Source organism: Pipistrellus hanaki (assembly GCF_964339955.1).
Source record: "Pipistrellus hanaki genome assembly, chromosome: 1".
Taxonomy (NCBI): domain Eukaryota; kingdom Metazoa; phylum Chordata; class Mammalia; order Chiroptera; family Vespertilionidae; genus Pipistrellus; species Pipistrellus hanaki.
In genome coordinates this window covers 25,518,102-25,540,617 of record NC_140503.1, presented here as the reverse complement: position 1 = coordinate 25,540,617, position 22,516 = coordinate 25,518,102, and the positions used below count along the sequence as shown (strand labels likewise).

At 42.9% G+C, this 22,516-nt stretch overlaps 1 protein-coding gene across 4 annotated transcripts in view; it reads right to left on the bottom strand.

Annotated features, from left to right (window-relative positions):
- Window positions 1-1,013: 1,013 nt before the first annotated feature.
- Window positions 1,014-22,516, bottom strand: part of DCAF5 (DDB1 and CUL4 associated factor 5) — a 100,690-nt gene continuing 79,187 nt past the window's right edge. For all 4 annotated transcript variants that reach the window (XM_084866387.1, XM_084866386.1, XM_084866388.1 and 1 more), the window contains 2 exons: window positions 11,725-11,852; window positions 1,014-5,673 (listed from right to left, as the gene is read on the bottom strand). In XM_084866387.1, coding sequence (XP_084722513.1) covers window positions 3,910-5,673; window positions 11,725-11,852 — 1,892 coding nt within the window. In that variant the 3' untranslated portion in view covers window positions 1,014-3,909. The remainder of the gene's footprint in view (window positions 5,674-11,724; window positions 11,853-22,516) is intronic.

Below are 22,516 nucleotides of genomic sequence, written 5' to 3'. Positions count from 1 at the left end.
GCTCAGATTTTCTTTCATACACTTTTCTTCTGTTGCATGTGGAAAGCACTGTCTTTTAAAGAAATTCAAAAACACTTCCAAGCACTTGAATTCACATTATTTCATTCTCGGATGAGTACTCAAGGACAAACAAGCACTGAGACCAAAATCTCTCTTCTGAGAACCGCACACCTTGTCCATTTTCCTGCTGCTGTGGGCAGGTCTGGACTCACGAGCCCTATTCACCTAGTGGTTCATCCCTGGCACAGTGTCTTGCTCAGGTCCTAAGGGAAGACAGTCTTTCATTGGAAGGTCTATTTTCCTCACAAGAGTTTTGGCTGGCAAGATTTTTCAGTTAACTGGAGGCAGTTTTAGAGGCAGAATGTATAAGGCCTTTTGTTTTTCTTTTAAGAAAACAAGTTTGTAGTGCATGCCTGAGACAGGGCAGGAAAAGCAATCTGATATTTGGAAACATCAGAAAACATTTCTTTGGGGGCTGTTTATAATGTTGCTTTACTGCCTCACTTGCTCAGTTCCAACTAATAATGTTTCCAGACCAAATAGATACCTCTGTGTATCCTACATTTTGTTGTGCAGGTGTGGCATTTGTCCCAGTACCTAGAAGTGACCACTGGCCAGTTCTTCTGGTCTTCAGTGTAGTTAAAAAAAAATTAAAAAATATATATATATTTTAAATATATATATTTAAAAAATCAATATATTTATTGATTTTTTACTAAAAGGGAGAGGGATAGAGTTAGAAACATTGATGAGAGAGAAACATCAATCAGCTGCCTTTTGCACACCCCTTACTGGGATGTGCCCGCAACCAAGGTACATGCCCTTGACCAGAATCGAATCTGGGACCCTTCAGTCCATAGGCTGACGTTCTATCCACTGATCCAAACCGGTCAGGGCTTCAGTGTAGTTTTGAATCAAGTTTCCAACTAGGCAAGAATTAAACCAGAAAAGAAATGTAAGAAGACGGGTGTCTAAGAAACCTAGTCTCCCCTGGAAGAGAAGAGGAAGCCATGAGAAGTGAACAATAGGTTTATTTGCATATACACAGGAGAAGAGTTAGCGCTGCTGGGAGAGGTGGGCTTGTGAGAAGGTAAGGCTTCAGCACAAGAAGGCACCTTGACAAGCAGGGGATTCCGGCTTAGAAAACCAAGCACAGTAGCAACCTTCATTTGCCTCATTTACCTGCTGTCCTACCGACACAGGAATCACAAAACCAGGTGGAAAATAAAGTGGAGAGAAATGGTTTTATATATCTGGACCAGCCAACTTAAAATTTTATGTGTAGGATGCAGAAAAAGACACGAGGCACTTTTGAATAGCTCTTGATCTAATGAGTGCCACAGTCCTGCTGGTAAAAAGACCTCTCCTGGAAGAATCTGGAGATTAAATGTGCCTCCCACGTTGGAGCCTCTATACTATAGGGGTTTGGGCAAAGTGATCTTGGAAGTGGTTCCAGCCAGGTTTCCAGGACCACAATCACAGACAGATTTCTAGAAATGAGAGGGGAGTGGCCACAGAGACAAGCATCTCTCCTGCTCCTGTGGATATCCTGAGGGCCTATCTATCTCCTGGCATGCTGACCCTGGGGTGCTGGGAAGAGTCTCTCTCAAGGATGAATGGCATCCTTACTAAAAAAGGATCTCTTTTGAATACTAAAGTTGAACCAGGATAAACTTTGACCTCTCTTTTGCGTACCCAAATGAGATGAAGGCTTTTTAACATGAAAATACTAAATTCTGCATTTGGGAACAGTAACTAAGTGGCTAGTTCGCAAGGGAACTTGAACAACTTCTTTATTCTCCAGGAATATATGTGAATTATCAGAGAAGTCAGAAAAGGATGCCTACTGATTGGATACCTGCTGATTAAATAAAACAAAAACATTAGGTATGCTGACTAGGAAGGGGAAGAGAAACACACACTGAATGATTATATCTTTTTTAGTATATAAAGGATTAAAAAATTCCAATTTAATAAATTTTGGAAAAGCAAATGTAAAATGACTTGGGCTTATAAAACCAGAATTTACAATTATCTGTGAATAGTCAAAAGACAAATCATAAAACCATTTTGATTACAAATCCAAAGCAATTCTAATGGTTACAGAACCATTTTTATTCCCCCAGTGAGATTACAAATGTTAAATTGTAAGCATCCCCACTGCTACTCACACTCCTTCAGCTCCGTCTCCTAAGACAGTTTTCACGCCCAAGTCACATCACACAGACGAGGCACATCTCTCCTTTCACACAGCTTAGCAAGCTATCTCCTTTTGGCTTAACCAACAACCTTCTATTTATAAATAACCCTCTTCCCCCAGTGCCTAATCCATCCGAGTCTCCGTCCTGCATAGGTTGTCTCCCCTTGGTCCCAGTTCCAGTAGAACAGGTCCTCCTCTAAAAGGACAGTGAGGCCACACCAGTCACACATTGGCTCCTGCCCACACCCAATGCCGCCTGGGCTCCTCGTTGTCTAGCACCTTTGTGCCCAAGAAAGTGATTGTGTTCTCCTCTCTCTCTTCCTCATTTCTTGCCACTATTCTCCTGCCTTTTCATGACTTCGATGACAAGATATCTGGTCATCCTTAGTCCTTCCTGTCTTGCACAACTCTTCATTGATAACCAAGTGACTGTAACTACCACTGCGACGCTGAAAATCTCTTGGTCTTTCCCCCTCTGGACCTGTATGTACCTCAATGCAACAGAGTCCCTTCTAGGAGCCAGGAGTCTTAAACCAGTGACTCCTCTCTCTACACACTCTGCCTCCTAACAGACCTACGTAATAAGAATCTGTTACTTCAAGACGTCCACTGCTCTGCAAGATCTAGTCAGAACACCACAGTCTCTGTTAATTGCAAGCCTGGGGGAAGATGCTAGGCCCACCAATTCTCATCAATCATTTTGGGTTGAGTTAAATTAATAGAGTACCACGCTCTGCTCTTTACTACACTTTTTAACACACATATAACACCCACTTTAGTAGGTTGAGCACAAAGTTCTTGAGAGCTATCTTTCCCCCTTCTTTCAATATGCCTAGACACCATCCCATGGGGCTAAGGAAGTGTCTGCGGGCATTCTGAGTGTCTCTTAGAACTAAGTATCTAACTGATTAAAGTGTCACCCACAACTAGTTATGTTGTATGGCCTCCATGTAGTATGTGTTGCAGCATCACTCAATTTGTCATCAGTGAAATTTATCAGAGATCTATGTTCTCTTGAATCCCATCTTAAGTGCTAACCTCTTATTGGCATTAAAAATGCTTCACTTTTAGTACGTCTATGTTAAATGCTCAATGTAGAAGTGCTACTGAGAGAAAACATGGAAGATTTCTTTAAAAAGGAACCATGCTTTCCTTTCCAGCACAGCCAATGGGCTGAAGGCCTGTCTCTACTCTCCTTCCTAGTCTTTCAGCACAAATCCACTACTTACTGGTAGCACAACCTGACTTAGCAGGTACTCATCATTAAGACCAGAACACCTATGGCATGTAAACAAAGTGAGATGGCAAAAAACACAGATCCATAGATCCTTTTCTGATGGAGAACTAAGGACAAGTCTGAAACAATGAGTTCACGCGTACCAGTGTACACACACACACAAGAACAAATCAAATGTCTCAACAAGGGTTTACTTTGACGGAATCTAATCTGCACAGGTACACTAGGCTCAAGTTTGACTAGAAAGGAGTCACTTGGATTTCCCCCCTTTCTTAGCACAGCACAAGCCAATGCACAACTAAACATCAGACCCATTGTTGAATAGAAGGGAGCAGCATCAGACACAAAATTCAGGCCCTGGTTTTATGTGCCTTTAATACTTTTTTTTCCTTTCCTCTGTATTCACTAAACAGGATTAAAAATTTTTTTGTAAAGCTCCTTTTTGTAGCTTTTTGTTTTCCCTTTGTATTTATCATGTTTTTAGTTTCTTCTCTGAAGAGGAATTCTCTGAATCTGTATCTTCCAATTCGACTCGGTGCCTTTTGAGGCCACCATGGCCATGAACAGCCCTGCTGCTGTCTATGCCTGGGGGGTCAGGGGGGTCCTCTCTCATTCCAGCACTGGGGGTCTCACAGGCCACTTCAGACCCACAACAATCTTTGTGTAGGAGACCTCCTGTCAGGGACAAATTGTGCTCAGTGTCTGAATGTCCTGGAGAAGAGCAGGCCACTGCTTCCAGCTCCCCAAAGTTCTGTCCATTGTTGTGAGGGTGAGGGGGGCGAGGGTGCAAGCGTCCATTATTGTGGTTGGCACAGATGGTTTCGAGGCTTCTCTCTTCACTGTCGTCGGATTGGGTCCTGGGACAGTTGCCGGACTCACTGTTGAGAGTAGAGCCAGATGCCTTGGGGACAGGAGGAGAGGACGGCTCCTCGGCCCGGCTGCTCAGGGCCTTGCTCAGAGCCTTTCCATTGAGCTTCTTGGTTTCAAAAGAGTGTTCTATGGAGCCACCATTGTTAGTGTCCTGAGCGGTGTCCTCTGGTGCCTCTGCCCAAGAGTGGCCACTGTGCTCATGGCCTGGGACAATGCTGGGATTTTTAGCAGAAGTCCCTTCTTTTAAAGCATCCTTGCTGTGGCCTTCAGGGGGTAGGTCCTGGTTCCTTTGGGCCGCCAAGGTGTTTAGACAGGTTTCCTTACTGGAGGAAGGGCCCGGGCTGTCCTTATGACTGGTTCCCGCTCTCCCTTCGTCGGCTTCCCCAGACACCAGGGAGCTCTCTCCGTCCTTATTTGAGTAGGAGATATAGGAGTAGCGGAGCCACTTGTAAGCTTTATAAATCTTGCGCTCAACTGACTCAATGTCTGAAGTTGGTGATGCCCGGCCTGGCTGCATCTCCAGAGCAGAAGTGCTCCGGTCCGGAGAGGAGGTGGGGGAGGAGGAGAGGTCATCCACTTTGATCTGGGGATAATCATAGTTGTCTTCTCCAATGTAGGTGTTGGCGGGCTTGGGCGGCGCAGTGGGCTTCTCTTCTCGGGGTGCCTTTTGTCGGCGCCGCATGGCATTCCGCTGCCGGGTGGACGTTCGGCGTTCGTTCAGTTCCTCCTCGTCCTCGGAGCTGCTAGAGCTGCTGGAGCTGCTGGACTCATCTTCGGGGCTGGGAGACCGAGGCCGGGGGAAGAGATCCGTGTCGAGTTCAACCTCACAGGCATTTTCTTCAGAGTCCGACTCATTGGAGAGCGCCAGGAGGCGTTTGTCCTGGTATCGCCGCAGGGACGACAGGCGCTGCTGGCGGGAGGTTGCGTCCTCGCAAGCGGGAGGCGGAGGAGTTGCGGCCACTGTGTTGGAGGCGGTGACCCGCAGGGGCCCCAGGTGGAAGGCGCCGTCTGCGGACTCGTCCACTGTGGGCGGCGGGGACCGGGGCAGCGAGGCCGAGGACTCGGAGTCCGTATAGCCCGAGCGCTCGCTGACCCCTGCGTGCAGCTGGAGGATGGTGCTCTCGCTCAGGTCGCTGTCGGAGTCAGAGCTCCAGCCTTCGATCTCACGGCGCACCAGCGAGTCAAAGAAGGCCATCATCCGGGGGTCCTCCTGCACAGACTGGTTGGCATAGTCGTGCGACAGGCCACTCCCACTGTTCAGCACGAGGCTGATGTACTCTTCGTGGGTGTAGAGGCAGCGGGAGTCATCCTCAATCCGACCGTCCAGGTCTCCTGTACATCCTGGCTGCTTGTACGGGCTCCAGATCTGCACAGAGGGTGAAAACAAGACCAAGGAGGGCTGATTGGCAAGTATTCTAAACCTGGTGGCCATAGAGAACACCAAGGCAGAGCTTTCCCAGACCCTTCCTGTCATTTAGCCAGGATTTGCCAACCAACTTTAAAAATAGTCTTTATCAGACTGGATTATATTGGGGCACATATGAAAACTGAGGCTTCTAACATCAGATATGGGGAAAAGCCTTGTCTAGGCCACAGCATTAATCAGGAGTCCTAAATCCTGTCTCTAGGCCCACGATAATCACCCACCATCTCCCCCAAAATACATCTGCCCCTTTCACTTCCTCTATTAGTAGAATGCAAATTATAATACTCCCCTCATAATCTCAGAGGATACACGAGGATTTAAGATTGGCCAATGTGTTTAAAACTCAGAAGACTGAAGCTGTGCACAGAGAGAGGCACCTCTTTGCTGAAGCGAAACAGATCCAGCAGTCAGTCCTCTGTGACAGTTAATAATTTAGCCTCTAACTCCACTTCTCTCCAACTGCAACATTTCTATTTTTAACTAATGGGAATTGCTTCTGGAGCTTGATGAGAATAGCCAACTGCCTACATTGCACTTCCCTCTTGGACATGCAGACATTAGTTACCCAGGAAACTGGGTTCTCTTAACCCAGGGAGTTGCTGGCTTGCTCCTCAACTCTTCTGTTACTGCAGGAATAGAGAGGGCACCCCTCACCCCAAGACTGCAGCCTCATCCCTTAACATCCCTCCATTCCATGGTCAGAAACATGGATTCATAGCTAAAATGTGGCTAACCTAGGATTCAAACTCAGGTCTGTCTAAATGCAAAGGCCCAACTTAACAAGTTGAATAAATTATGCAAAAATCAAGTTCAAGGTAATTAAGCTGTCACTGCAAATGAAGACGAGTAGCTTCACCTGACTGCCAGACTGGTCCACAGAGCAACACAAAGAAGCTTGGTTAGATCGGCTAGTAGCCATGGCAACTCAGATAAAATTCTAGGCGATTTTCTCGTCTGACAGGCTGGTGTCTATCTTTAGATGGCACCCAACCCAGAAAACAGTGGCTCCTCATTCCCTATGCTCTGTTAAGACAATGGCTTCATTTCACCAAAGCTATCCAAAGTCAAATTTGCCTCCATAAATTTACTGGAGCCTGTTCCCTCCATGCTTTACTTGAAGTCCTGGTTGGCAGTGCTTCTTTGGAGGATCCCCATTTCAAGAGGGGCTGAGGAAACCTTGCAGGTTAGCTCTCTACCAATTCCCAACTCAGATTCATTCCTCCTCAGCTTGTGCCCTGCCTACAACTCCTCAGGTGTTCTCCCCCCTCCAGCTACATAATCTCACCCAGGGGAGTTTGAATGCAGTGGTTCTCAGAGAATCACCTGAAGAATAATTACAACATTAAATCCTGAGCCCCACCCACCTTTAAAGATTCTGATTCAATAAGTCATGGGGAGGTGTCAGGGTTCTGAAAATTTTTTTAAAACATATTTTTATTGACTTCAGAGAGGAAGGAAGAGGGAGAGAAAGAACCATCAATGATAAGAGAGAATCACTGATTGGCGGTCTTCTGCACATCCCCTACTGGGGATTAAGTCCACAACCCAGGCACGTGCCCTTGATCGGAATCGAACCTAGGACCCTTCACTCCACAGCCCTACACTCCACCCACTGAGCCAAATCGGCAAGGGCCAGGGTTCTGAATTTTTAACAAGCATTCAAGGAATGAGCAAGTGGAGGGGAACCAACTTATAAGAAACACTAGAATATAGTTAGTAGAAAACAAGTAGCAGGAAATAACAGATTTAGCTAAAGAATCTTAAATCCTTTGTGAGATTCAATGTTTCAGAAACATTTAAACAGGGCCTTCAGCACAGGCTCAACCTATAAATTATTATCTCTGAGAACAGATGTCCAAGGGAATAGAAGTTTAGTGGCTTAGAAAGGAAAATGAGGCAAAGCCCTTAGGATGTTTTGTGGTGCTACACTATATTCTGGACCAAATCTCATTTCACCAGTTTAAAAAATGGTAAAATGTTACCAACCATGTGGTCAAACATGAAGCTAAATCTATATGTACTTCACAGAAACTCAGAATTTGTTAACAGAAGCACAAAGTATTATTAGCAAGATGCTGGTCTAACAACCCAAAAAGCTAGTTTTGAGGTACTAATCTACTACCCAGAGCCCTACGTCTTCACTTAAGGAATGAAAACCAAAACACTGAAAGTCAGCTTTTATTTGGACTCTGGAATACATTAAGCTGAGGCAAACTTTCATTCCTTAAGCTTGGAGTAATGGAACAGGAGACTTGAGTGTGGGTTTTCACTCAGCTCCTAGTTAGCTGCTGACCTTGGGTGAAGCTCAGCTCCCTCATCTAAGCAGTGAATAGATGTAACAGATTACCCAATCCTAAGGTTCAGAGCAAAACAAAGCCCTCCTCATAGACAGCCAGTTTTTTAGCCTCAGGAGACTTGTAGCAGAGCTGCTGGAGCAGGTAGAACAGATAGGAACCCCAGCCCCACTGCATGTCCCTTTCTCTTCTGTAGAAAAGTCCCTTTTCTCAGCTGTAGAAATAAGAATCATTCCTACAGTTCATACCAAAACACCAATAAATGAGGTACTTTCTCTTTCATTTAGCAGATGAATGCCTCAATCAGAAAGTTTCAGACTCATCCTCAAAGAGACTTTTGAACACAAGAATTACTGATGGTCCCTATTATCTTAGTCCTCCATCATCCATAATATAAATTTCAAGCATTTGTGAAATTGTTTATTTATTTACAATGAAAGTGAAAAATGAAAATACAACTTCCTGTGACATATGAAAGATAGCTTAGACATGCCTCCTCATAGGGCAAGGCGCATGAGAAAAGGAAGAGGGATGAGCAGCTCTCTTTTTTCAAGTCCAGTGTAAAGTTTAGCTCAAGAGACTGCTAATGAAAAGGGTACAGTTCAATTCTTATTCAAATGCTCTTCACATTCTTTAATCTGGCCCACCTCCAGCCTACCTTCCCAGCCTTATATCTTAATCCTCCCTTTTTGTGCTCTCCACTTTGGCCAAACATGATCATTTTGGCCTAAACCGGTCCTACACTTTGCTGCTTCTGAGCATTTATTCATAAGCACAATGCTTGGAACACAGTAGGTGATCAATAAATATTTGTTGATTCAATGAAGTAATTAAATATCCATCCCCTTCAATTAGAATGTTCTTCCAATATTACTCTTCTTCTTCTTCTTTTTTTTTTTTTTTTTTTTGCAGTCTTTATTCTTCAAAATCTAGTTCAAATATTACATAAACTGAGATTCCTCCATATGGGGAAAAATAGCTCTCCTCCCACAGCATTTTTTGATGTCTCTTAAATACCTATTGCATTTCCCATTATCTTCCTTTTCTTTCTTTCTTTTTTCTTAAATATATTTCTTTATTGATTTCAGAGAGGAAGGGAGAGGGATAGAGAGATAGAAACATCAATGATGAGAATCATTGATCGGCTGCCTCCTGCAATGTGCCCTTGGCTGGAATCGAACCTGGGACCCTTCAGTCGGCAAGCTGACGCTCTATCCACTTAGCCAAACTGACTAGGGCACATTATCTTTATTTCTTGTCTCTCCTACCAGGTCATCAATTCCCAGGGGATTTGCATTACTTTTCTTTCCTTTGTGTTCCCTGTAGGGTCTAGCACAAATGGCACACAAAAGTTATATCACACATAAGGGGTGAATAAATATTGGTCTTTGAGAAAAAAAAAAGTCTGCTGGTGTAGCTCAGTGACTGAGCGTCGACCTATGAACCAGGAAGTCACAGTTTGTCTCCCGGTCAGGGCACATGCCCAGGTTGGGAGCTCGATCCCCAATAAGGAGCATGATCCCCAATAAGGCAGCCAATTAATGATTCTCTCTCATCACTGATGTTTATATTTCTCTCTTTCTCTCTGAAATCAATAAAAGATACTTAAAAAAATATTATTTGCCCCACTTTGTGTTTAATTACAAAATAGACCCCTCTTTTGCTAAATGTGAGCATTCAGGGGGACAGAAAACCTGTTATGGGTGAGAAAAGGCTGGCCCTGACAATAGGGATTCTTCTTTGGGCTAGAAAGGCAGCAGTGAAAGACAAAACAGGGAGAAGGTGGAATAAAGTTGAGAGAGAGAAAAGCAGGTGTCAGGGTGGACTAGAGCATGGTGGGATGATCTTCTTTGAGCCACTGACCTCAGAAACAGCAACTAGGAAAGTGACATTTATTAAAACAGTAAATTTATAAGCACAGGTAAATCATAGGCTCTCCTGGGTGACAATTCATGGTTAGTGTTTTCACTTAACAGACAGGAGACAGACTCAAAAAGCTGCTTGAGGGTACCAACTGACTTAAGGTTTCAAATGGCTTAATGTGCCTCCTGGTGGGATAGGATTGAGATCCTACTGGAACCTAGAAGCAGTAAGCTCTATAGTTTAGTCTGGATAACCTCACAGAGAAACATTTTCTTCTTTCTCCTCTGAGAGCTTGGCTAGTTTCCAACCTATGACCTTTACGGTAAGGATTCCAGTTGACTAAATAGTAATTGGGGAGACTCAGCACAGAAGCATCCAAGATTGTACAGTCATGCAGGAAATTTTCTTCTAAAGGAGATGCCCAAGCAGAGCTCTCTGAGAAAAAGAATGACGTCAACAGACCTGGAGAGGGCATGCCAACACATTAGTCATAGGCCAAAGCAGAAGGGAAAGCAATGCAAGGGACAAGGTCAATTCAATGACTGTCTAAGTCAAGGACTACTGAGATGATCAAATCTAGCAGAACATCAGGCTGCCAGCTTGCTGCCTTCCCACTAGCATGGTGAATGTGGCAGTGCTCTGGGAAGAACAAAGAACAGGGTTCTATACTACTTTACCACTAAGTAGCTATGTAATTAACATCAACCAGTTAATCCTATCTAATAAAAGAGTAATATGCAAATTGACCATCACTCCAACACACAAAATGGCTGCCTCATGTGGACACAAGATGGCCACCAGGGGAGGACAGTTGGGAGGGACAGGCCTGCGAGGGAGGGCAGTTGAGGGCAATCAGGCCAGCAGGGGAGGGCAGTTTGGAGGAACCATGCCTGCAAAGGGAGGGAGTTGGGGGCAATTAAGCCTGCAGGGGAGGGCAGTTAGGGGTGACCAGGCCGGCAGAGGGAAGTTGGGGGCGATTGGGCCTGCAGGGAAGGGCAGTTGGAGGGGGACCAGGGCTGCAGGGGAGGGCAATTAGGGACAGCCCCAACTGGCCCGATTTCTGGCCAGGCCAAGGGATCCCACTAGTGTATAAATTCATGCACTGGGCCTCTAGTATTTGAATAAATGACAATACATTGTTTTTTATCTTAAAAAAAAAAAAAAAAAAAAAAAAAAAGTCCTGAAAGGAGGTAAGTTTTAAATATTTTTAAAATCAATTTTTCGCCGAAACCGGTTTGGCTCAGTGGTAGAGCGTCGGTCTGCGGACTGAAAGGTCCCGGGTTCGATTCTGGTCAAGGGCATGTACCTTGGTTGCGGGCACATCCCTAGTAGGGGATGTGCAAGAGGCAGCTGGTCGATGTTTCTCTCTCATCGACGTTTCTAGCTCTCTATCTCTCTCCCTTCCTCTCTGTAAAAAATCAATACAATATATTTTTTTTAAAAATCAATTTTTCAATATTTTGTAAAATGTCAAAATAATTGAGAATTTTGCCGAAACAGGTTTGGCTCAATGGATAAAGCATCGGCTTGGGGACTGAAAGGTCCCGGGTTCGATTCCGGTCAAAGGCATGTACCTTGGTTGCAGGCATATCCCCAGTAGGGGGTGTGCAAGAGGCAGCTGATTGATGACTCTCTCTCATTGATGTTTCTAACTCTCTCTCTCCCTTCCTCTCTGTACAAAATCAATAAAAATGTATTTATTAAAAAAAATAAATAAATAATTGAGAATTTTGATAGACTGTTAGTATGTTTAGATATGAGGTCCTACATACATTTCGTCCAACTGTGAATTGTAACAATCTCTTTAAAAGGACAGAAAGGGAAGTTGCCTCACCTTGATAATCTTCTCTACACCAGAAGAGCAGATCATGTAGGTGTGGGGGTTAAATCGGACCTGGTTAACAATAGACCGATGCCCTTTCAGCACCATGAAGGCTCCATTGACCACTCTACCAATGCCACCTGGAAAGACAGAAGGAAACAAAAATCAAAAGAGAAAAGTATATATGTTCCAGTAATGGCAGGCAAACAGCTCTGAACTAGAGTCAAGTTTCTTTATTAACTATTCCACCAGCAGATAGCTTAATCTTACAGATAAAGTTGCTATGGGAAGAGGGAAGATGACATATCTCTCAGCATATGTGCTCTTACCGAGAGCCTTTATTTAGCCTTTAAGCATTGCCCACGCCCACCCACTGTAATTCCATTGTCAATGAAGCTACATCCACCTAAAACATTTCATAAGCTTTTTGATACCAAGATAGCATCCAAGTGTTACCTTAGAAAAAGCCAGTCATGAGCAAAATGAGACTGAACTGCTCTGGAACAGTTAGGCAGCTGAGCCAGGGACAAGCAGAACCAGAAGCATGTAATTATTCAAATGCACAAAAACATCTCTGGTCCATTTGCTCTCAATTTCTATGATACAGACAGTGAACAAAACAAACAAATATAAAAAAACCCACTGGGAAATAATGGAAGAAAATACATACTTTTATTTATTTGTTTGTTTGTTTGTTTGTTTCCCTGATAGAAGGGAAGAACTAAGGAAAAAGGGAGGAGATTTGGGTCACTTTCATAATAAGCAGAGCCCAAGTTTTGAGAATCTGAAGTTAGAGTGTGTAGGCCTTAAAGACATCGCATATGGATTAAAATCAAGAGGCCACAATAGAAAGTTGTTCTTTAAAGACCATCCCCAAAACTTCTTTCTTCAATGGCTAAGAAAAGTACTGGAGGCCTGGAACTTGCACCATAAATGTATGTCATCATTTATGAACTTAGGATAATTGCAAAGGTTCAACCTCACTGGTCAGGACATCACAGTCACACAAAATACATGCACCCAAACTTCTGAGCAACCATCAACAAACAGCTCAGTACACACAGGCCAACCTGTGACCCTGGCAAACTGGCAAATATGATGCATTCAGACACAGACACTTATCTAAGCAATAAATACCTTCTTAGTCTCTACCAGGAGCATGGCATACCCTAGAAACTATACCCTAGTAGTCTAGTTTCAACTCCACATTCCATACCATCGCACTCCCAACCCCACCTTGCTCAAATATCATTCCAAACATGTATTTTTTCGGTGTTTGAAAGGAATATGACTAAAACATCACTTCTCTAGAAACATTCTGGTTCTGGGGAGGGGGGTCCTCTGCTTTTGGAATCCTAATACAACTCCTCTTTCGCCTCATGGAAGATATTCTTCTTTATTGCCATGTAAATATACGTATATTTTTTATAACATCAAGGTCTCAGACTGTACTGATCTGTCCCTTGGCAGTGCCAACTTATGCAGGACTAGGTGCTTACTCTACTTGGTGGGTGACAAAAATATCCTTTGTCTAAACCCCCACCACATATTTGACATTACTAATATTTGAATTACCCAGGATGGATAATACATTTAAAGCTATTAATATCTCAGCCTAACACCAAATTTGCTAATATGCCATAAAGGAAAAGAGTGACTAGACATAGAGCTATTATGATTTTATGAAGAAAAGTAGGATCAGAAAAGGTTAAGCACCAAAGTAGGATGCCACGACGGAATCCCCTAGACAGCCTCAGTGCCCCGCATTCCTAGGCTGGAGTGAGGGGAGGGAAGAGTAACATGAGTCTACTCAAAATAAAAGGGATCCATGGGAATCTAAAACAGTTGTCTTAATACAGGAATCTCACCACCACCAAGGAATTCCTTCAAGTCTAATTTTGTTCTATATGAGGTTGATTCAACAAATAGCATTCCTGCTCACAATCTCTTCTGAATTCTATGTTTAACAACATCCTCCTCCTATCTATACCCCCATGGGGGTGGGTCACTAGCAAAGAAACTTCAGGTTAAACCTAGTACCAATCTCTTGTTTAATCCTACTGCCTCCAAGAGAAGGAATTTAAGTAATTCAAAAATTTAAGTGACTTCTCCCAAGTCATACAGCTAGTAAATGGCAGGGCCAGGATTTGAATCAGAGTCTATTTGGCTATCAGGCCTAATCTACTACCTTCCCACCATATTGGTAGTTTTAAAAAGATTTGAATAAGAATGAAGTTAAAAGTTCATAACTGATTTCCAAATCTTTCTAAATTTTATCTTTTTAAAAATATATTATATTATTGATTTTTTTATAGAGAGGAAGGGAGAGGGAGAGAGAGTTAGAAACGTCGATGAGAGAGAAACATCGACCAGCTGCCTCTTGCACACCCCCTACCGGGGATGTGCCCGCAACCAATGTACATGCCCTTGACCGGAATCAAACCTGGGACCTCTCAGTCCGCAGACTGAGGCTCTACCACTGAGCCAAACCAGTTTTGGCTAAATTTTATCTTATAGATTGGTTTTCTTTTTTCTTTTTTTTCTTTTTTTTCTTCTTTGAGAGAGGAAGGGAGAGGGAGAGAGAAACATTGATGTGAAAGTAAAAAGTCAATTGACTGCCTCCTGCATGCCCCCAACCAGGGACTGAACCAGCAACCTTTTGGTGCACCAGGCAACAGCCAACCAACTGAGTCACACTAGCCAGGGCTGGTTTTCTTTTTAAGTCCTGAATTTAAATGGGGTATCAATGCTTGAAAATTCCAGACCATGGAAAAAACCGTTTCTATTACTCTTTTGTGCACTGTGACCTCATCTGGTTTCTCTTCTTGGTAGCAATCCTATATAATAAAAGCCTAATATGCTAAGTGTCCAGTTGTCTGTTCAACCAATCAAAGCATAATATGCTGTAGACAGCGCCTGGGAAGACACATGGGCATTTCTTTAAATTGTTGTCAGCTGAGTCCGAGGCGACTGGCAGAGCTGCATCTTGGATCCACATTAGTGTTATCAGCTTGGCCTTCATATCAGCCCAGGTGTCGAGGTAGCAGGCTTAGATACATAAATCCAGTAAAGCACCAGGAATGCTAGGGCCTACTCAAGAATGCAAATAAGCTCCTGATCCTAAATTTTGGTGATACTTCCTGGTATTTGGGGGTATAAAATAAATGCGCTGCATGGGCTCAGGGTCCTGTCCCTCCATCAGAGTGGCAGTGTCCCACCTGGCTCCCAGCTTGCTTCTATTTCTGCATCTTGCTCTCTTTCTTTTATTTCTTAATCCCCAGCTCCTCCACTCAGGAACTGGACTCGTTCCTTTTCTGTGCTGGACGCCGGAGAGAAACAGCTCTATAATATGCTAAGGCTGCTCAACTGCTTACTATGACATGCACTGACCACCGGGGGGCAGGCAGTTGACCAGTTGCTATGACATGCACCAACCTCCAGGGACAGACGGCAGTTGACCAGTCACTATGACATGCATTGATCATCAGGGGGCAGGTGCTCCAACCGGCAGGTTAGTTTGCTACCTGGGGTCTGGCTGATTGGGACTGAACAAGATGGGCCAGACACACCCTGGATCCCTCTCGCAGTCCCTCCCTGGCTGGCCAACCTCTCACATCCCTCCTCAGCCTCGATCATATACTAGTGGGGTCCCTCAACCTGGCCTGTGCCCTCTTGCAATCCCGGACCCCTCAGGGGATGTCAGAGAGCCAGTTTCAGCCCAATCCTGCAGACCAAGCCGAGGGACCCCATTGGTGCACAAATTTGTGCACTGGGTCTCTAGTTTTAATATGAAGTCTTCTCTCTTCTTTCCATCCAAACTGATACCTAGAAAGTCTGAAAAAGAGGAGGAAGCCAATAGACCAAGAGACTGATAGTGTAAACAGCTATAGGAAAAATTATTGCTTCCATTTGTTTAAGATAACCAAAGCTATGTACACAGAATCATAGCAATGAAAGAGTTTCAGAAAGGTTCTGAAACTCTATAGTTCCTTTTCTGGTTTCCAGGTTTCAAGTGATTGGCTACAGCTGCTACTATATAGTTAGACACAATGATTTTCAGAGAATAAATTTTATCAGTTCTGGAGATTTGAGTAATTCAGATAGATTTCTTTATTCTGAAATGGCTAAAGTAAAAATAGTAGTATCAGTAAGAACTTGATGTCTCCTCTCCTCCATTACTTAGCCAGACCCTGCCCATCATTAGATGGATCAAGTTGAAAGGAGTTAGGCAGAGATTATTTCTCCCAACAACTACACAACCTACATAGTCCCCTGAAGGTCATCTCTAGACTATAGGTCAGGGGCCTGGTGAGGATCAACCTCACCCATGGTTACCAAATGAAGCCATGACCTAATCATTAATAATGGGTAGCAATGAACAAATTAGGACACACCCAGGAAAAGCGACATTCATCCTTGAGCTGTCATTTACTTGTACAATTTTGTACAAACCAATGATCATTTCTCTGGTGCATCAGTTTGGCCAGCTCAACCAAACAAGTTAGCACCACTTTGTAGGTCTCTTTAATAAGTCAAGGCTAAAGTTCCCTTATTTCCATCTTTCCTTTGGTTCAGTAGGGATGATAGGAAGGTGGGGAAGGCTATAAATCACTTTACTCTAAAACCTCAGAAAGTAAAGTAATTGGGCCATCTCATAAGATTCCAACATCAGTACTCACTCCTCTTTTCACAACATTCAACCAGAGACTTGTCCCTCAGGCACCTCAAGGGTCAGGACACCACTCTCATTTCTCACTAACTTGTTACTTTTCTTTTTGTCAATTTAATTTGCTTCAACAAAGTTCTCCAAGAATGACTATGCTGTCAACTTAAAAGGTAAAAGCAACCTAGACAAGTTTTTTTTGATGCCTTAGTCTAACATCAATTTATCAACATGCTACAAAGTGGTCCTCAATGGCACTTGGGGCTATAGAACAGGACACTGCTGCCCATCTTCCCCAATCTAATCTATCAGGAAATTCTGATGGTTTTTCCTTCAAAGTGTATCTAGATTATAACCCCTATTGCCTCAGTTCATGCCACTATCACCACACAACTATATAATGTGACACTTTTGCTAGTTCTCCTCATTTCTATGCTTGGCAGCCTCGTTCCCAACCATCTATATTCAACTCAGTAGATGCAGTGATCCTGTTAAAATAAGTTGGATCATGTCATTCATCTGCTCAGAATTCTCTAAGGCTCTCTATTTCACTCACAATAAGAACCCATGACTAGACACCCTGTGGCCCACTTACCTCTATGACTTCAACCCCTCACCTCCCTCCCTCACTCTGCGTCAACACATTGATTTCCTTGTTTTTTCTCATATACACCAGGCACAACTTTAGAACCTTTGCACTGATCTTACCTGAAATGTTCTTCCCCAGATTTATTCATGGCTAACTCCCTCACCACTTTGAAAATTTGCTCAAATGTGATCTTCTCAATGCCTATACTAAATATACTATAAAAAATTGCATTCCCCCCCCCCCCCATACCACTTCCTGTCCCCTTATTCTGCTCTACTTTTTCTTTTCCATGGTCTTCTAACTTTTTAAATATATATATAACTTATTGTATCTATTGTTTATTGTCTGTTTTCCCTTCTAGAATGTAAGCTCCATGTTGGCATGTCTCTTTTGTTCTTCTGTTGTACTCCAAGCCTATAGAATGGTGCTGATCATATAGTAGGTTTTCAGTAAATATTTGATAAATGAATGAAAAGACATGAATGTATTAGACCATGGGATATAAGCATGCAGGGAAAAATGCAGTCTCTATTAATGGGCTCCATCACCCAACATGTGGATTATCCGTGTTTCTCTTTCTCAATCTTTCTGCTGTCAGTTTTGAATGTTTCATTTTCTTCCTTTCTTTCTTTAAAGTATTTTTAGTTATAGTTCTGGCCAGTATGGCTCAGTTGGCTGAGTTTCGTCCCATGCACTGAAAGGTCTCTGGTTCTATTCCAGGTCAGGGAGGGCATGTAACTAAGTTTCAGGTTCAATCCCTGGTTAGGGTGCATATGGGGAGGCATCTGATCGATGTTACTCTCTCACACTGATGTTTCTCTCTCTCTCTCTCTCACTCGCTCGCTCTCGCTCTCTCTTACTCTCTCTCAAATTAATAAGAACATTTTTTTTTTTAAAGGAAAGAATGTACAGCTATAAGGGTCAAGGGACTACTTCTTTTCTTTGCTATCATTCAAAGTTTTCTAAACATCCTTTAGCCATTCCAAAAGGCTTGAGTAAACAATCCTAATGTCTCCAAGTTTCAAATCATAAAGAGAAGTACAATCAGGGTACTGACAAGACAGAAAAAGTAGTGCCTAACTCCTGGGGATCATGATCCACTTAAGAGTTAAAAAAAGCCAGATGGGGACAGGCAGTGCTGTCAGTAAAGCTCAAGGTGCCCATAGACAGCAATGCTTAATTGCATCAATTAGGCTGAGTTCTTCTTTCATCATCTGTACTTCACATGTGCTTGCAACCAACTACTTGTACCAATTAAAACCAGTTGTTCTTCTAATTACATGGGAAAAAGCAGGTGCCCAGGCCTAACTCATTAAGAGTCAATGCAGGTGTAGAAAAAGGAGGAGACAGAGCATGCACCCACAGGCAGGCCTCTGAAAATGCATTTACAGCAATTTCCACATACTTTATCAGCCTACCGGCAGTGGGGGTAGCTGCAGTGAGTTGGCAATGAAACTGCATGTCTAGCCCCTCCATTCAGGGAAAAATCTGTCATATAACTTCCCCTCTCTTTCAAAAGCAACCTTCATGCAAAAACAATGTAACCGACCATTTTGGAGAGCACCAGAAGGGGAATAAATAATGATGGAAAAAATTGTTATTAAAAAAAAAGGGGGGGGGCCCCTTGGCCAGAGTGACTTAGTTGGAGTGTCCTTCCATACACCAAAAAGTGGTGGGTTGGATCCCAGATCAGGCTCTCTCTCTCTCTTGCTCTCTCTCTGAGAAATCAATAAAATAGAAATAGCACTCACTGAATGAGCACCTTCACAATATCCCTAAGAAGGTAGATATTACTATTATTATTGTTAACCTTCTTATTTTACAGAGAAAGAAACAGAAGTTTGTGCCGGGACCGGTTTGGCTCAGTGGATAGAGCGTCGGCCTGCGGACTGAACGGTCCCGGGTTCGATTCCGGTCAGAGGCATGTACCTTGGCTGCGGGTGCATCCCCAGTAGGGGGTGTGCAAGAGGCAGCTGATCGATGTTTCTAACTCTCTATACTTCTCTCTTCCTCTCTGTAAAAAAAATCAATAAAATATATTAAAAAAAAAAAAAAAAAAAAAAAAAGAAACAGAAGTTTGGCCCTGGTCAGTGGGGCTCAGTTGGTTGAGTTTCATTCCATGAACTGAAAGATTGCCAATTCCATTCATGGTCAGGGCACATGCCCAGGTTGCTGGCTCTATCCCTGGTTGAGAGGCAGCCAATCAATATTTCTCTTACATCAATGTTCTCCCCCCCCCCACTCTCCCTTTCTCTCTCTCTCTCTCTCTCTCTCTCTCTCTCTCTTTCTCTCTCTCCCTTTCTCAAAAAAACAAAAACAAAACACACACACACACACACACACAAAACATATTAAAAAAGACAAACAGAAGCTAGGCAAGATTAAATAATTTTTCCAAAATCTCCAACTACAATAGAAGATGAATGGATCAGGAATTTTAAATCCAGACCTACCAACTCAATTACATTCTGCTTCTTTCCATAAACAGTAAGGTCATACATAGTGTGGAGGCATGTCTCAGGGAAAGCAACACTATCTATGAAAATCCAAAGCTCTTTCCAACGAGAACTAGGAGAATGGGAAGGAGAAGGCAATATGAATATTTTCTAGAGACACCCACCTCCACCACACGTTATCAAATCCATTAATGTCCATACTTAAGTTACCAGGGAAAAAATGCTTTGGAAATTATGGTTCTACTAGGGGCCCAGTGCACAAATTCGTGCACCTTAAGAGGAACTGTGGGCTGCAAGGCTGTGGTGAGCACAGGGGCAGGTCTTGGTCCATCCTCCGCGCCCCACCTGGCCCCTCCTGCCATGGCCCTGGTCCCCTGTCTGTCAGCAGCCCCACTCCCGCTGCCACCACTCCCATGTGCTGACGGCACGGAGTGATTAGGGCTGGCACCATCAGTGGGGGCAAGCAGTGGCTCCAGTGACGGCAGCAGGTGTGAGCACTGGGCAGAACTGTGGTGCACGGGAGCAAAGAATTTTCAGTAACCACCAGGGGCTCGCCCAGATGACAGGAATTGGCAACCCACCTTGGTCTGACAGCCCCATTCGCCTGCACCACCATCCTGCTATGGCCAATGCCCACCATGTTCTGCGCTCTGCCACCTGCTGCTGACACCTGATATGCTTTGTGCATGTCCCCTGGTGGTCAGTGCACATCATAGAGACAGGTTGTTCAGTTATTCCACCATTTGATCTATTTGCATATTAGGGTTTTATATACATAAATGGGCGCTGGTCTTATTTTACATAACAATAACAATGTCTTACACTTGAAAGCACACAATTTTCAGAAAGCTTCTAAAACTATTAAATAATCTCATGAGACTGGCCAGCATGGCTCAGTGGTTGAGCGTTGACTTATGAACCAGGAGGTCATGGCTCGATTCCCAGTTGGGGCACTTGCCCAGGTTGTAGGCTTGATCCCCAGTATGGGGTGTGCAGGAGGCAGCCAATCAAGGATTCTTTCTCATCATTGATGTTTCTCTCTCTCTCTCTCCTCCCCCTTCTCCCTTCCTCTCTGAAATAAATAAAAATATATTAAAATGAATAAATAAACAAATATATTTTAAAAATCATCTCATGATTTGGGGTGGTAGGTGCAGAGGCAATTTTATAGAAGAAACTGAGGCTCAGACAATTATTGTTACATAATTTGCCTCAAATGGATCACTGGATCAGCTACTTAGCGGCAGCACTGGATATGAAACCAAATGCCAAATGCTCCTTCCAATACACCACAGTGACTCTATACTTCACTGAAGGTCTATTTACTTTCTTTTCAGAATTATCACAGAAAAACAGATGTTCTTCCTATGTGCTGCAGAGATGTAAAACATATTCTGATGGGCTTTTTTGCCACAGTAAAATTCCCAGGACTAGTCCTCCTCTAATTTTTAAAGAGGCTTTTAGAAATGAGTTGCTTTGTAACATTAACTAAAATATCAAGCCTAATCTTGCCAGTAACAAGTTTTACAATGAATTTATATCCTACATCTCAAAATGATTTTCTCAGCCCACTAGGAAGCCTGATGAGAATTACTTAGCCAAATCGTTGTTAGTGTTGTTTATATAATCAATAAATTTCATCTCTCTGGAGCTTGTGTAGCAAAAAAATTTCCCCAGGGATTGTCAGTCTTTCTGAACAGAAGAGCGAAGAAGAAAAAGATGCCCTTCTTTTGGCTCATACTCAGGACTTCAACTCCATCTCACTCTCCCAGCATTTGGCATACACTGTGAAGCACACAGCAGGCATTCAATAAATGCTGATTGCTTGTCATCTGATTATGCCACACAGCATATAACAGCAAACCAATTTCAGACTGCCTTAGTATCTTACGTTCAACTGGCATGCATAGAGAGCTAGTTCAGCCTCATTCCATATTTGTTTAAATCAAAGAGGCAGTAGATTAGATTAGAAATCTCCCTACAGACTTTTGGTCCTTTAAGCATTCTAAGCTAGAATCCAAGAACCACATCTAGCCCTTATATGTTATGTTTAGCTTGCTGAACTTCGCCAAATATTTTTTGAACTATGAATTACCAAGGTTTAAAAATAGAGAGATTACATAGAAAAATAAGAAGTGCTCACTATCCCTGAAGCCAGGTTGAAGGGTAGGACTGTAAACAGGATGAACTGAAAGCCTACATAAAGAGCAATTTCACCATCACACCCTTCCCTCAGTACACATGGTCAGGAAACTACCCTTTCCCCACACAAAAGCAGCCTGGGGGTTGCCAACTGAAAGAGAGTTTGTACTGGGAACAGACACAGATGGGGAAATGGGGATTAAACAAAAATCTGTGTATAGATATGAGTTCCATAGTTCTATTCCCCTACTTGGCTCTTGGCACCATAGTTCAACTGCTAGGTAAATATCCTCCTGATAGGAAATCAAAGATTCTTACGTGGGGAAGCTGGCTAATTTCAGTAGTAGAAAGCCAATGGACAATGGACAAAATTTAAAACTTAAAATATTATGTTTATGTTATCGGAAGAAAAAGAAACTTGCATTTTTTTTTAAAAAAAAAGCTTTGTAATATTATTTGATTTAAAATGTATGTTCTTGTATTACTTTGATAATAAAAGTACTTAACTCTAAAAATAGTAAAAAGTAAAATAAAATGAAAAAAGAACAAGGAAGAACAGAAAAAAAATTTTTTTTTTTAATTTAAAAATTTTTTTAATGTGGGATAGAATAGTAGCAGGAAGACTGAATCCCCAAATGAACCTAGGTTTGCTAAAAATAATCCAAAAATGTACTTTATTTACTTGGAAAGCAAGATGATGATCAAAGAGACAGCCTCACTGTGACAGACTGACGATGCAAAGTTGAAGTACAGAAAAAACAAACACCTTAACCACCAGTTAGTGAATCTAACAAGAGAAATAATTACACGGCACTGTCCTTTTGTACAACGAAACCCAAGCACCAAATAAAATATATGATCCAGGACCAACCACACAGCCCATAAGGAAACTATGGGGTTTCTAGCCAACTCTAAATAAGTATGAGTGGATATTGGTTCTGTGACTTCCAAAAA